The sequence below is a fragment of the Pteronotus mesoamericanus genome, unplaced genomic scaffold, assembly GCF_021234165.1.
Source record: "Pteronotus mesoamericanus isolate MK-2021 breed Mesoamerican mustached bat unplaced genomic scaffold, CSHL_Meso_final contig_192, whole genome shotgun sequence".
In the NCBI taxonomy this organism is placed as follows: Eukaryota; Metazoa; Chordata; class Mammalia; order Chiroptera; family Mormoopidae; genus Pteronotus; species Pteronotus mesoamericanus.
In genome coordinates this window covers 2,282,319-2,293,596 of record NW_026555082.1, presented here as the reverse complement: position 1 = coordinate 2,293,596, position 11,278 = coordinate 2,282,319, and the positions used below count along the sequence as shown (strand labels likewise).

Genomic DNA, 11,278 nt, shown 5'->3' with positions numbered 1-11,278 from the left:
GGGGACCGCCCGAGGCGCCGGCGGGGCCTTTCCGTGCCGCGGCGGCGGTCACAGCGGCTGGGGCCACCCGAGGGGGCAGGCGGGCGCTGGCCAGCGGCTGGGAGTGGCCGCGGGCAGCCAGGCCTCGCGCCCGACGGGTTCGCGCTCGGCCCCGGGGGGACTGTCTGCGCGGCAGGAGACCAGGGTGCCCGTCACGGGTCTGCATCAGGGTCCAAGTGCCATTTTTTTAAAAAAGTGAAATGTTACTGCTGCAGCACAAGGAATGGCGGCGTTCACACGTGGGAGGCGGCTCAGGACCATGCCAAGCATCCAGCCCGATGTCTGAAGCCAGCGCTGGGGCGGGGGGGGGGGGGCAGGAGCAGGGTTTCCGGGCCCAGGTGTTGGTTCCACAGAAAAGCCGTTTGGCGGCGCCATTTCCCTCACACACCAAGTGCCGCTCTGGCGAATGGCTGCCCTCGGAATGGGACGCGAAGCCTGGCCTTGAGTGACAGGCAGCAGGCGCCCCGGCCCTCGGACCCCCGCGCCGCGCAGAAAGGAACTGGCCCACCTGTCCCTGCAGGACGGCGCCGCGGGCCTGCCCTCCGGGCAGCCAGGCTGGGGGGGCGCCCGTTTCCCTGCGCAACGCCTTAGCGGACCCGGGGGCAGGGTCGGGGCGCCCACGACCCTCACCCTCGCCACGGCCTCGGCCTCCGCACTCCCCCTTCCGTGGCCGGCGCCGGCTTCTCCCGTGGGCTCCCCCAGCTCCGGGGCACAGCCTGCCCGGTTCCGGGCGCACTGTCGCAGACGCGAAGCCTCTGGCCACCCGCGGGCGGCGCTCGGGGCTGCCCTGGGCGGGGCCCCGGGAGCCTGCGGGGACAGGCGGAGGGCCACCCACTCGTCGCCCCAGCTCGCACCGGGCGGGGACGCGGCAGACACCGTGTCGGGGGAGGGCAGGTGTAGGAAACCCATTTATTGGGCAAGGCCGCCCTGTGCTTGGCCGGCAGGGCGGTGAGGGGTGGGAGTGATCCCGCTGGTTGGGAAAGGCACGCTCAGGCCTCCGCCTCCGCCTCCTCAAAGAGCGGGTTGACGAAGTAGCTCTGGCTGGTGGTGCTGGCGTCCGCCTGCGAGGCCGGGGGCGCTGGGGGCGCTGGGGGCTCCGGGGGCTGCGGGGAGGCAGAGTCAAGGGCCGTCGGGCGCCGGGCCCGGCCGCGGGGAGGCCCGCCCCCCAGCGCCGCCGCCACTCACCTGCTCCACGGAGCCTGCCGCGCCGAACACCGGGTTGGGGAAGCCCAGAGGCCCGGCCGCCGCGTCGCGCCTGCTCCACCTGGAGGCGGGAGCTCCCGTGAGCCCCCGAGGCCCCACCTCCTGCTTTTACCCCGCACACCTGAAACCCCGTCTCCTGCCCGAGCCCCGCCCACCCGAGCCCCGTTCCGCGTACCTGAGCCACCCCTTGCGGTGCAGCAACAGCGCCCCCGCCGGCAGCACCAGCAGCAACAGGAACAGCGCGGCCGCCACGCCGCCCGCCAGCCCCGCGCGCGACCCCGACTGCTGCAGACCCGCCGCCGAGCCGTCCCCGACGGGCGCGCCCGACTCCCGGACGGTGGCCGCCAAAACCCCGAGGGCCTCTCCTGCAACGCAGGGCGGGGCTCAGTCTCCCCGAGCGAGGCGCGGCGGGGCCAGGCTGGGGGCCAGGCGGGGCGCCCGCGGTTACCGTGCTCGGCGACGTCGGCCAGGAGGGCCCGGGCCAGGCGGCCCGCGCCGCCCGTGCCGCGCCCCACCTCCACCAGCACCACTTGGATCTCTGTGTCGGCCCCCGCGCGCGTGGCCTCGCGGGGCTGGGGCGAGCGCGGCACCTTGGACACGGCCGCCTGCAGCTCCCGGTACTGGGGCTGGGGAAGGGGATAGGGTTAGCCGGGGACTCCGCCCCTGGAAACTGCGGGGACGTTGCGGGTAGGGACACACGGTGGACAGGTGGGCGGAAAGGGGAGGCGTCCGTGAGGAGGTGCAGTGGGGCCCCCGCGTCCCTGGCAGGAGGATGCCCGGGCCGGGGGGCGGAGCGGCGGGGCCGCATTACCAAGGTCAGGAAGTTGTGCAGCAGCCGCGCTCGGTACTGCTCCAGGTCAAAGGCGGGGCCGTGGGTCAGCGACACAATAGCGCCTGCGACAGGAGGGCAGGGGTCAGCGCCGGGGGTCCGGACCGGTAGGGAGACTGAGCCAGGGTGGCCAGGCCGTCCCAGCAAGCAGGGGCCGGGCGGGGACGCTCACCGCAGAGGTCGCAGCATTGCCCCTGGGGCCGGAGGGCATCGTGGCAGGTGGCCGGGGGACAGCGGCCGCCCAGGGGCTGGAGCAGGGCCGCGCAGATCCATGGCTGCGCCTGGAGGCAAGGGACGGGGTTGGCGCGAAAAGCGCGAGGGGCAGACCTGCGGACCCCGGCCCAGCGCCGGCCTCGCCCCCGCGCGGAGCCCTCGCCGCCCGGCCGCGAGCCGCGCTCACCTCGGCATTGCCGCAGACGCAGCCCGACGGGTCGGCGCAGGGCTCGGGCTCCACGCGCAGCGCGCCGGGCCCGTGGAAGCGCAGGCGGCCGGCGCGGGACGCCACGAAAGCAGCCAGGTCCTCGTCGCGCGTGAGCTTCTGCGGTGGCCGGGTCACCAGCGGAGTCAGACCGAGAAGGCAACATCTGAGTGCTCGCAGCCCACGCGTTCAGATGACAGGGGTGGGAGGCGCCCCGGGGAGGGGTCCTGCCAGGGGCCGAAGTGCCGGAGACCCGCGTCCCTGCCCCGCCCCCGCGCGCCCCGCTCACCTGGCCCAGAGCCCAGACGCTGCGCACGCGCAGGGTGCGGAAGCCGGGGCCGAGGCCCACCCGGAAGGAGCCGTCAGACGGGAAGACGACGTCGTCGTGGTGGCAGGGCACGCGTTCGGCGTCCACGGAGAAGAGGCTGTGCGCCGCGTCTCTGGAGCGCCACAAGCGCGGGTCGTGCCACGAGAAGCGGTCGGGATCGAGGAAGAGCGCCGGGGCGCCTGGCGGGCGGCCGGGCAGGCGTGTGTCCCTGAGCCCCGCGGGGACCAGCCCTCCAACCAGGGCCCCGCCCGTCAGGCCCCGCCCACAAACCGCACTTTAACCCGCACAAGCTCTCACTCGGGACCCGTCGGGATAACGCCCTCCGCGCAGGCCCCTCCCCAGACACGCCCCTCTACCAGGCCCCGGCTCCGACCCGGCCCCAAGGCGGGTCCAGGCCCCGCCCCCCCACCTGCGCAGCCCGCCGCGTCGGGGCGGGGCTCCGCGGCGCCGAATCCTGCTCCCGAGGCCAGGACCAATTCCCCGTCCAGCGGCAGGAGCTGCAAGGAGCACAGACAGGCAGCGCCGCGCCGTGGTCCAAGGCGCCAGACATTCTGGCCCGCGCCCGCCCGGCCCCTGCGACCCTGGGGAGGAAAACCCAGACAGCGGCCAAGGGGGCGGATCCCGGGCTGTGCAGTCCCGGCCTCGGGTGCCGAAGGAGCCACAGCAGCAACAAAGCCAGGAGGGGAAAGGCTGACTGGCCCCCTCCGCTCCCCTCCGTCCCAAGCCTCAAGATCCCACCCCTCCTCCTGTTGTCCCTCCTCGGGGCTGGCACTGGGGGCTGAGCTGCGGGAGCGTCCAGTGCAAGGGCCATGAGGGGTTCAGCCTCATCAGGGGCGCAGCCTCCTGCCCCAACCCGCTGCCTGGGGCCCGCTCCTTAGCTGTCCCCAAGCACTAAGGAGCTGACCCCTGGGCGGATGTGAGGTCACAGGCCAACTACCTCCCCACCTGAGCGTGCAGCCCGGTGACAGCAAGTCAGCCCCACCCACAGGCACCAGGGCGAGCCTTGGGGACAGACGGACGTCAGGTGCCTCCGGAACAGGGGCGGCATCGGCATTGTGAAGCATCAACTCGTTTTCGTAAAGAACCGAAAGGGGAAGTATAAATAAATTATGAAAACTGATACTTGAAAAACACAATCGGAGAGAGGAACGTGAATACGGACCCAGCTGAAGACCCGCCAGGGACGCGTGTTGCTGTTCAGGAACTGCCTCCCAGACAGCGGGAAAGGGCGCGGAAGGACGGGAGATCGGGGTCACAGTCACGGTGTCACAATTCAGATACAAGGACTCGGGCCGGGGTGGGGGGAGATATTTGAAGGGACAGTGAAGGTGAAGTTTCCAGATTTGAAGAAAGCTGGGGAACTTCGGATTGCAAGGTCTCAGTGAGTGCCCGTCAGGAAGTAAGGAAGGTGACACCTAGACAGGGGACAGTGTCCTGTGGAGGGTTAAAGGCACAGGGAACATTCTGAGAGCTTCAGAGAGAGAGAAAGATCGCCCAGGGAAGAAAACTTTTCAGAAACCAGGTTTCTCAGCAACAACAATGGACTCAAAGAGAATAGAATATTTTGTATATTAAAGGAAAAAAACTTTCCAGCTAGAATTTTATATATATATATATTTTTAATCCTCACCCAAGAATATGTTTATTGATTTTAGAGAGAATGAAAGGGGGAGAGAGAGAGAGAGAGAAACATAGATAGGTTGCCTCCTGCACACGCCCAGACCGGGGATCAAACCCCACCAACTTCTGGCGTATGGGGTGACGCTCCCACCGAAGAGCCACCCAGCCAGGGCGCCATCTCGAGTTTTATATCCACACTTCCATTCAAATGCCAGAGCATAATACAAATATGCTCAAGCCCATCCCAGCCAACACCGAGCCATGGGCATCTCGGGACAGCTGGCACAAGGGCCACAAGACAGGACCCGAGAGAAAGCCCCACCGCAAGAAGTGAAAGTATCAGCGGGGACGCGCTGCGGCCAACCTGCGAAGGCCCGCAGCCCACAAGCGGCCAGGCGACAGGCAGCTCCGGGCCTTGGGGCTGGGCATGGGGCCGCTCCCGGGGCTCGGCGCAAGGTGCACGCCACGCGGGGGTCACTGATGTGGCCTACAAGGCGCCCCACCGCGAACTGGCCTGCAGCCAGGCCCTGGCAGAGAACTGCGTCCGGCGCGCGGACCGCCCAGCCCGCTGACCCAGCGCGGCAGGAGTCCACTGGGCGCTGCCCGGACCGCAGAAGGGGAGATCGTCAACAAAAAACGATCAGAGAAAATTCAGAAGAAACAAGACGACAGGAAAAAGAGTGCCACCGTCAGCAGTCTTCTCGAGGCACCGTCCCCGCAGGGCGAGCTCCCGCGCTCACCGCCCGAGACCAGCCGGTGGCTGAGGCGGGGCGAGCGCCGGAGGGCGAGGAGCCGGCCCGGATGGCAAAGAGTCCTCCCCCGTCTTAGCTCTTGTAATTAAGGTGTTTATTCTTTAAAAAAGAAAAGCACAACAACAAAAGAGCCCCTCAAGCCTAAAAGACACGGAATGACTGCCACACACCGACCTGCCCCCAAAATGGCCTTGGGGGTCAGAAGGAGAACAGCCCTGAAGCTGTGAAGTCACGTGTGCGGTAAAGTGAGGAGATGCTTTGGTGACGTCGAATGTTGTCTTTTTAAAAATCTTAAAAGCAAGGAGTGAAGCGTGACGTGGAAGGGGGGCCGCAAGGACAGGCACCCGCGCCAGGCCTGGCCTGGCCTGTCAAGGGAAGAAACAAATACTGAAAAGTTTGAGAATCCAAAGGGACCGCCAAACCCGAAAGCCGAGGTGAAATATATTGGTTTCTAGAAAAAAATTAAAACATCAAAATTGACACAAGAAGCAATAGAGAATTTGAGTAAGTCAGCAGATGTTAAAGAAATTAAAATGTTAGAGGCCTCCTATTTTCAAAATCCTCAGTCCAGATGTTTTCACTGGTGAAGTATACTAAATTCTCAATTACTTTCTTCTTACAGAAATTGTTCTGGAAAAAAAAAAAAAAAGGGGGGGGGGAACTGCCCAGTCCATTTGATGAGGCCAAGGTGATCTTGATTCCAGAACCAGATGAAGGGTCTCCCAAGATAAGAAAAATTACAAGCTCATTTTATTAAGAGGGTACTATGCAAAAACCCTAAATAACGTATTAGCTGACCAGATGCAACAGTGTATTTTTAAAAACACATGGTGTTCAGCCCTGGCCAGTGGCTCGGTTGGAGCATCATCCTGTGCACCAAAAGCCCGCGGGTTCAATTCCCAGCCAGGGCACATTGCCTAGATTGCGGCTTCTATCCCCAGTCGGGACACGCACGAGAGGCAACCTATCAATGTTTCTCCCTCACATGAATGTTTCTCTCTCCCTCCTTTCCTCTCGCTCTCAAATCAATAAACATACCCTCACGTGAGGATAAACAGAGAATGAAAACATGGCGTTCACAGGGTTCAGGGTTCAGGTCCCAGGAACGCAGGCAGGCGGGCCTGGGACGTCCCAGCAGCACGGGTGTCTGGCCACGTCCCAGCAGGTGGCAGTGGAGTCTCGTGCTGGGAAAATCAGCCTGTTGTGACAGAGGGGAGTCCTGCGCCTGGAAGAAGCGGGCGGGTGGCTCTGACCTGCGCCCGCTTGGTGGCGCCAGGGGGACAGCCTGGCAAGGATGGCTCAACCTCCAAAAGCCTCGCTGACAGGCTAAAGGAGGGACAAAGCCGCAGCTCCACCGTCAGAGGAAAAAACTGAAAAAGTCCAACAGCCTGCTTAAGACTTTCAAAACACTGCTGGCAAACAGCAATAGAACAGAACCGGATAAAGCCTACGCTCCGAAACCCCACGGCCAATGCGGCGCTCAGCGGGGGAGGCCGACACACTTTGCCGTTCACGTTGAACAACAAAAGGACGCCCACTGTTGCTGCTTTTGTTTCACACGGTCAATGCTATAAGGAGAGAGCGAGGACTAAAAGGAGTTAGGACCAGAAGGGGAAAGGAATGGCTGTCATTATTTACAAAAATAACCTACTAGGGAATACAATTTTTTAAAATTGAGCTCCATTCACAACAGACACCAAACCATAAAGTATTTCTAAATTAACCAATACTATAAAAGACCTCCATGGGGACCACTTTAAAATTCTAGTAAAGGGTTTTACAGGTGGGTAAGCTGAAGTATTTGAAGAGACAGACAGTATGACTCCCACAAAGACGCAGCGTCGGACATCAGCCGTGGGCAGGGGATGGGCAACAGGCGTGGGGGACCTGGGGGAGCCACGCGGGCACCTGCGCAGGGCGGGCTGCGGGCAGTGCCGCGGGCCTAGAGCAACGCTGGTGCTGGCGGTTTGAAGGACAGCGTCTGAAACTGGGCGTGTTCCAAGAGAAAAAAGGAGAAAAAGCTGGTCCTGCCGCTGGCGCCTAACTCAGACACGCGCCCTGACGGTGAGGCTGCGGCTTAAGAGACGGAGCGTGTGGTTTGTTGCGCCGTGATGAGGCGCAGGCAAGGGACCCAGAGAAAACTGCAGAGCCGGCTGCGAGGCCGTGGGTTTTCGCTGGATTGTAACAGGGCTTCTGCCCAGGGAAGGGACAGGGGGCGAATTCACAAGAAACAAGAAAACTGGGCGAAGGGTTGAAACAGGAGGGGAGGGGGCTTAGGAGGAAGGAAACCCCAGGGAGAGACGCTTCAAACCTGAGAAACACACGTTGAAACACGGGTGTCCCTGAGCCTGGGACGAGGGCAACATCGAGGCTGCGGGACACTGCTGAACCCCAGAGGTCGTGGAGGACAGGACCCGCGCAGCCGGGTGGGAGGCAGGCTTGTGGGGCGCGGGGTCCACCCGCCCCCTGCCAGCCGGGACTCCGGCCCACCGCCCCCCTGTTGCGGGGCCCCCGCCTGTTCCCACCCGGGTCCTCCGGGGCATCAGGGTGTGGAGGAGAGGCTGGGAGGTGAGGGGGCCGCCCCAGGGGCCGTGCACAGGGACATGTGAGCCTGGAACCCCCCCAAGAGAGGAGGGGCTCCTGTCTGGGCGGTCTGATGGAGGAACCTGTCCAGCAGTGAATGAGGGACGGAGGGAGCGGGGGTGGTTGTCTCTTAAGAGCTCCAGGATCTCAAGATCATCAGAGCAATGAAGTCAACTGGGAGGGGCCCCGGTCGAAGAGCCCCTTCATTGGCTCCCCTGCCTGCGGGTCCCCCACCTGCCCCAGCTGCTGCCCAAGTGATGCTTCAAATTAGGGATCCACTACCCTTTCAGCGACGGGCGGGAGACGGAATATTTTAGGCTTCCCGGTCACCCGGCCGCCTCGGCCCCTGGGCTCTGCCGTCGCCGCCGCCGCGGCGGCAGAAGCAGCGGCCAAATGGGGGGCCGTGGGCGGGTCACTGAAGTCTGAGTCCTGTCCTTTTCTCGAGTCACAAAGAAGCCTTGTTCTTCCAGTGCCGCCCCCCAACCATTTAAAATGTGAAAACCCAGGGCGGGGCATGGGGTTTCCGGCGGCTGGCTGACCGGCCCTGACTCGCCTGCGGGTCCCGCCCACGGGCCTCACGGGCTTCTAACACCGCGCAGCGCCCGCCTCCCGCTGCGGCCCCGGGCAGACCCCCTGATCCCCCGCGGTCCCCGCCGCGGGGCTCTGGCAGCGGTTGGGAGAGGGGCCGCGGTGCCACGTGGGAGGGCGACACGCGCGGGGACGCGGCGCCCGCGGCGCCCCAGCCTCGGAGCGCACGGGGCGGGCGCCCGGCCCCACAGCCCTGTCCGCCGAGGGTCGCGCTGAGGACGGCCCCTCCCGTCCCGCAGCCCGGAGCCCCGTCGGCACCCCCCGCCCCCGAGGCCCGGGCCGCGGGCGCAGGCTCCTCACCATGTCCGAGACGCCGTGGGCTCCTCGCACCAGGACGGACACCACCTGCGGGGAAGCGGAGTCAGCGGGGCCGCCGGGCGCCCGCCCGCACCGCGCGGCGCGCAGGCCTCCTGCCCGCACCTTGTCCGCGGGGAACTCGACGGCGCCGCCCGCACACGGGGTCCGGTTCTGGCTCCAGTTGTCCGCCGTGTCGAAGGCGGTATCGGCGACCCAGATCTTGGAGGCTGCCCGGGCCAGCGCTGGGGAGGCGACACTGAGCGACACTGCGCGGCCCCCGCGGCCCCGACCCAAACGCCCGTCCCCGGGATCGACCCGCGCCCCGGGCGCGGCGGCCCCACCAGGCGCCCCCCGCCCCGCGCCCCGGGCGGACCCGACCGGATTGCAGCGCCCCGGATCCGGGGAGGGTGGTGTCCGCGGTGGGGGTGCTCGCCACGCGCGCGGGGTCGTGTGGAGCAGGGACGGGGCTGCGGCTCTTAAAGCCTCCGCCCGGGTGCGGTGGGGCGGGGCCGTGGTGCCTCTCGTGCAGGGAAACTGAGGCAGGACGCGCCGCCCCGCAGACCCGGGCACACCGGCCCGGCCCCTCGCCTCCCCGGCCGCGGGCTGGGGCTGCGCTGCTGGGACTCGGGCCGCCCCCGCCGGGACGTCTGGGCCTCCGCCTGCGCCGCCGCGCGCCCGCCCGTCGGCGCGCCCCGCTCACCGCAGAGCTGCAGCCCTAGCAGCAGCGCGCCCCCGGCGCCCCTCGCGCCCCTCGCGCCCATCGCGCCCGCTCCTCCGCCGTCGTGCCCAGGACTTTGCCCCGCGGGGCTCACGTGACCGAGCAGGGTGGGTGGCGGCCGCCGGGGGCAGTTACACATTTACCTCCAGACCCGCCTGCGCCCTGCGCCGAGTCTCCAGGCTCCTCGGCGGCACCTGTCGGGCCTCGGGCCTCCCGCGTTCAGCCGCCCAGGACCCGCGGGGCTGGCGCCGCCGGGACAGGGCTCCTTAGGACCCGCCCATGAAGGGGGTGTGTCGCGAGGAGAATAAACAACCTTCCGGGTCCCCCTTTTCTGTCCCCGGCGCCCACCTGTCGGGGCCCCGGGTCCACCCTTCGAGCAGGGCCTCCCGCCGCCGCAGCCGCGCTGTGGGTGGGGACAGCGGTGGAGGCCCACGGAGGGGCCGGGTGCGGGGGCTGGCGCCGCGGAGGGCGTGTGCGCTGGGAGGGTGGGTGGGAAACGGCGCCTGCCGCAGGGGCAGTAACCAGCGACGGGGGACAGAGCGCGAGGCATTCCCACTGCCTGGGTGCCGGCCGGGAGGTGGGCGCCTGGAGGCCCCGGGACAGGGCCAGACGCTGGACGGGGCGGGGGCGTGGGGCGGGGGGCAGGCCGCGGGCTGCGGAAGGAGCAGCGGCGCCGAGCAGGCAGGTGGTGGGTGGCAGGTGAATGGCAGTGGCAGACGGGCGGATGGCAGATCCCGGTGGTGGATGGGTGGGCGGGGGAAGGAGACGAGGTGGAGGACAGAACGCTGACTGGACCAGCGGGGGGCCCAGGGCGGAAAGTCGCAGCGGCTGTGGCTGGACAGCCGCCTGCGGCGGGGGCCTCAGGAGGCCAGGCTGTGGGTTTGGAGGGCAGACGAGGGGGAGGGTTTTGAGGACTTGTGAGTGGACGGCTGGCAGAGCGGCCGCGGCTGAGAGTCGAGGCAAGGAGGAGACGCAGCAGACAGGCCGCTGGACGGGGCCCCTGGCGGGCGGGGACAGAGGGATAGAGGCCAGCCGGATGTTGGGGGATGGGCCTGGGTGGGTGGCCAGACTCAGCCCGAGAGGTAGGTGCCTGGCTCCCTGCTGGCTGCGCGTGGGGACGGACCGTGAGTGGGCGGAGGAGGATTGTGGGTGATGGGTGTAGAGAGCGGGCGGGTGCCCAGGTTTCGCAGGGTAAAGCGGATGAAGGGCAGCGGGCTTATGGGTGGCGGGGTGAAGGGTGAACGGATTGCTGGGGGCTGGGCTGCGAATCAATGGAGGGCGGGCGTCCCCTGGCCGGCGGGCGGCTGACGGGGACGCCTTGCTGCTTCTGGCGACCGCGGGGGCGGGGGCAGGGCGGGGGCGGGGGCAGGGCAGGGGCGGCTGCGTGGACCCGGCGGGCGAGGACGAGGCGCAGGACTGCAGGTGAGCGGCGCCTGGGCCGCCTCGGGAACCCCTGCGCCTTCCTGCCCCCAGACGCCCTGCCCTGTCCCGCCTGCCCCCCTCACCTGCCGCCCCAGCCCTGGGCAGTGTCACACACAGCAGACAGATCTGGGTGCCACGGGGGGCGCTCTTGCCTCTGCGCCCTGGGGATGGACAGCAGCTTGTCTTGAAGGAGGACGTGAGCAAACCCCCCCCGCCCCCGCCCCTTGGTCCTGGTGGGATGGGGCGCCTGCCCTCGGAGGCTCAGCGGAGCCAGCCCTGCCCAGAGGGGCAGGGACAGAGGGTCTGCCTGGCCTGGAGTTAGGCCTCGCCCGCCTGTTGAGCTCTCAGGCGGGTCCACCCTCTGTGGCCTCGACCAGGAACACAGGGGCTGTGAGGGGGTCCCGTCTGTTTTGGCCCGCATCTCACTCCTCTCTGGGAACGAGGTGGTCCTGTGGACAGGGGCTCCGGCCCAGAGCCACAG

General features: G+C 67.0%; 1 protein-coding gene across 3 annotated transcripts; it reads right to left on the bottom strand.

Annotated features, from left to right (window-relative positions):
- Positions 1-1,002: 1,002 nt before the first annotated feature.
- On the bottom strand, positions 1,003-9,427 carry AMN (amnion associated transmembrane protein). 3 transcript variants are annotated; one of them, XM_054567680.1, is made up of 12 exons: positions 9,358-9,427; positions 8,781-8,899; positions 8,661-8,705; positions 3,227-3,314; positions 2,779-2,996; positions 2,472-2,609; positions 2,244-2,352; positions 2,054-2,136; positions 1,691-1,868; positions 1,418-1,607; positions 1,221-1,303; positions 1,003-1,117 (listed from the first exon to the last, which is right to left on the bottom strand). In XM_054567680.1, the coding sequence occupies exons 1-12, from the start codon at positions 9,416-9,418 to the stop codon at positions 1,029-1,031; spliced, it is 1,401 nt and encodes a 466-aa protein (XP_054423655.1). In that variant the 5' UTR covers positions 9,419-9,427; the 3' UTR covers positions 1,003-1,028. The 3 variants fall into 3 exon arrangements, with proteins under 3 accessions (XP_054423655.1, XP_054423654.1, XP_054423652.1); XM_054567679.1 differs by having other exon boundaries at positions 1,003-1,142; positions 1,225-1,303; XM_054567677.1 differs by having other exon boundaries at positions 1,003-1,133; positions 1,225-1,303.
- Between the last annotated feature and the right edge of the window lie 1,851 nt (positions 9,428-11,278).

Coding starts and splice junctions, on each gene's coding strand:
- AMN (XM_054567679.1), bottom strand. CDS start 9,418: ATGGGCGCGAGGGGCGCGAGGGGCGCCGGGGGCGCGCTGCTGCTAGGG. Junction 1,608..1,690: donor GGCCGACGTCGCCGAGCACG/GTAACCGCGGGC, acceptor CCTGCGTTGCAG/GAGAGGCCCTCGGGGTTTTG. Junction 1,304..1,417: donor CACCGCAAGGGGTGGCTCAG/GTACGCGGAACG, acceptor TCCCGCCTCCAG/GTGGAGCAGGCGCGACGCGG.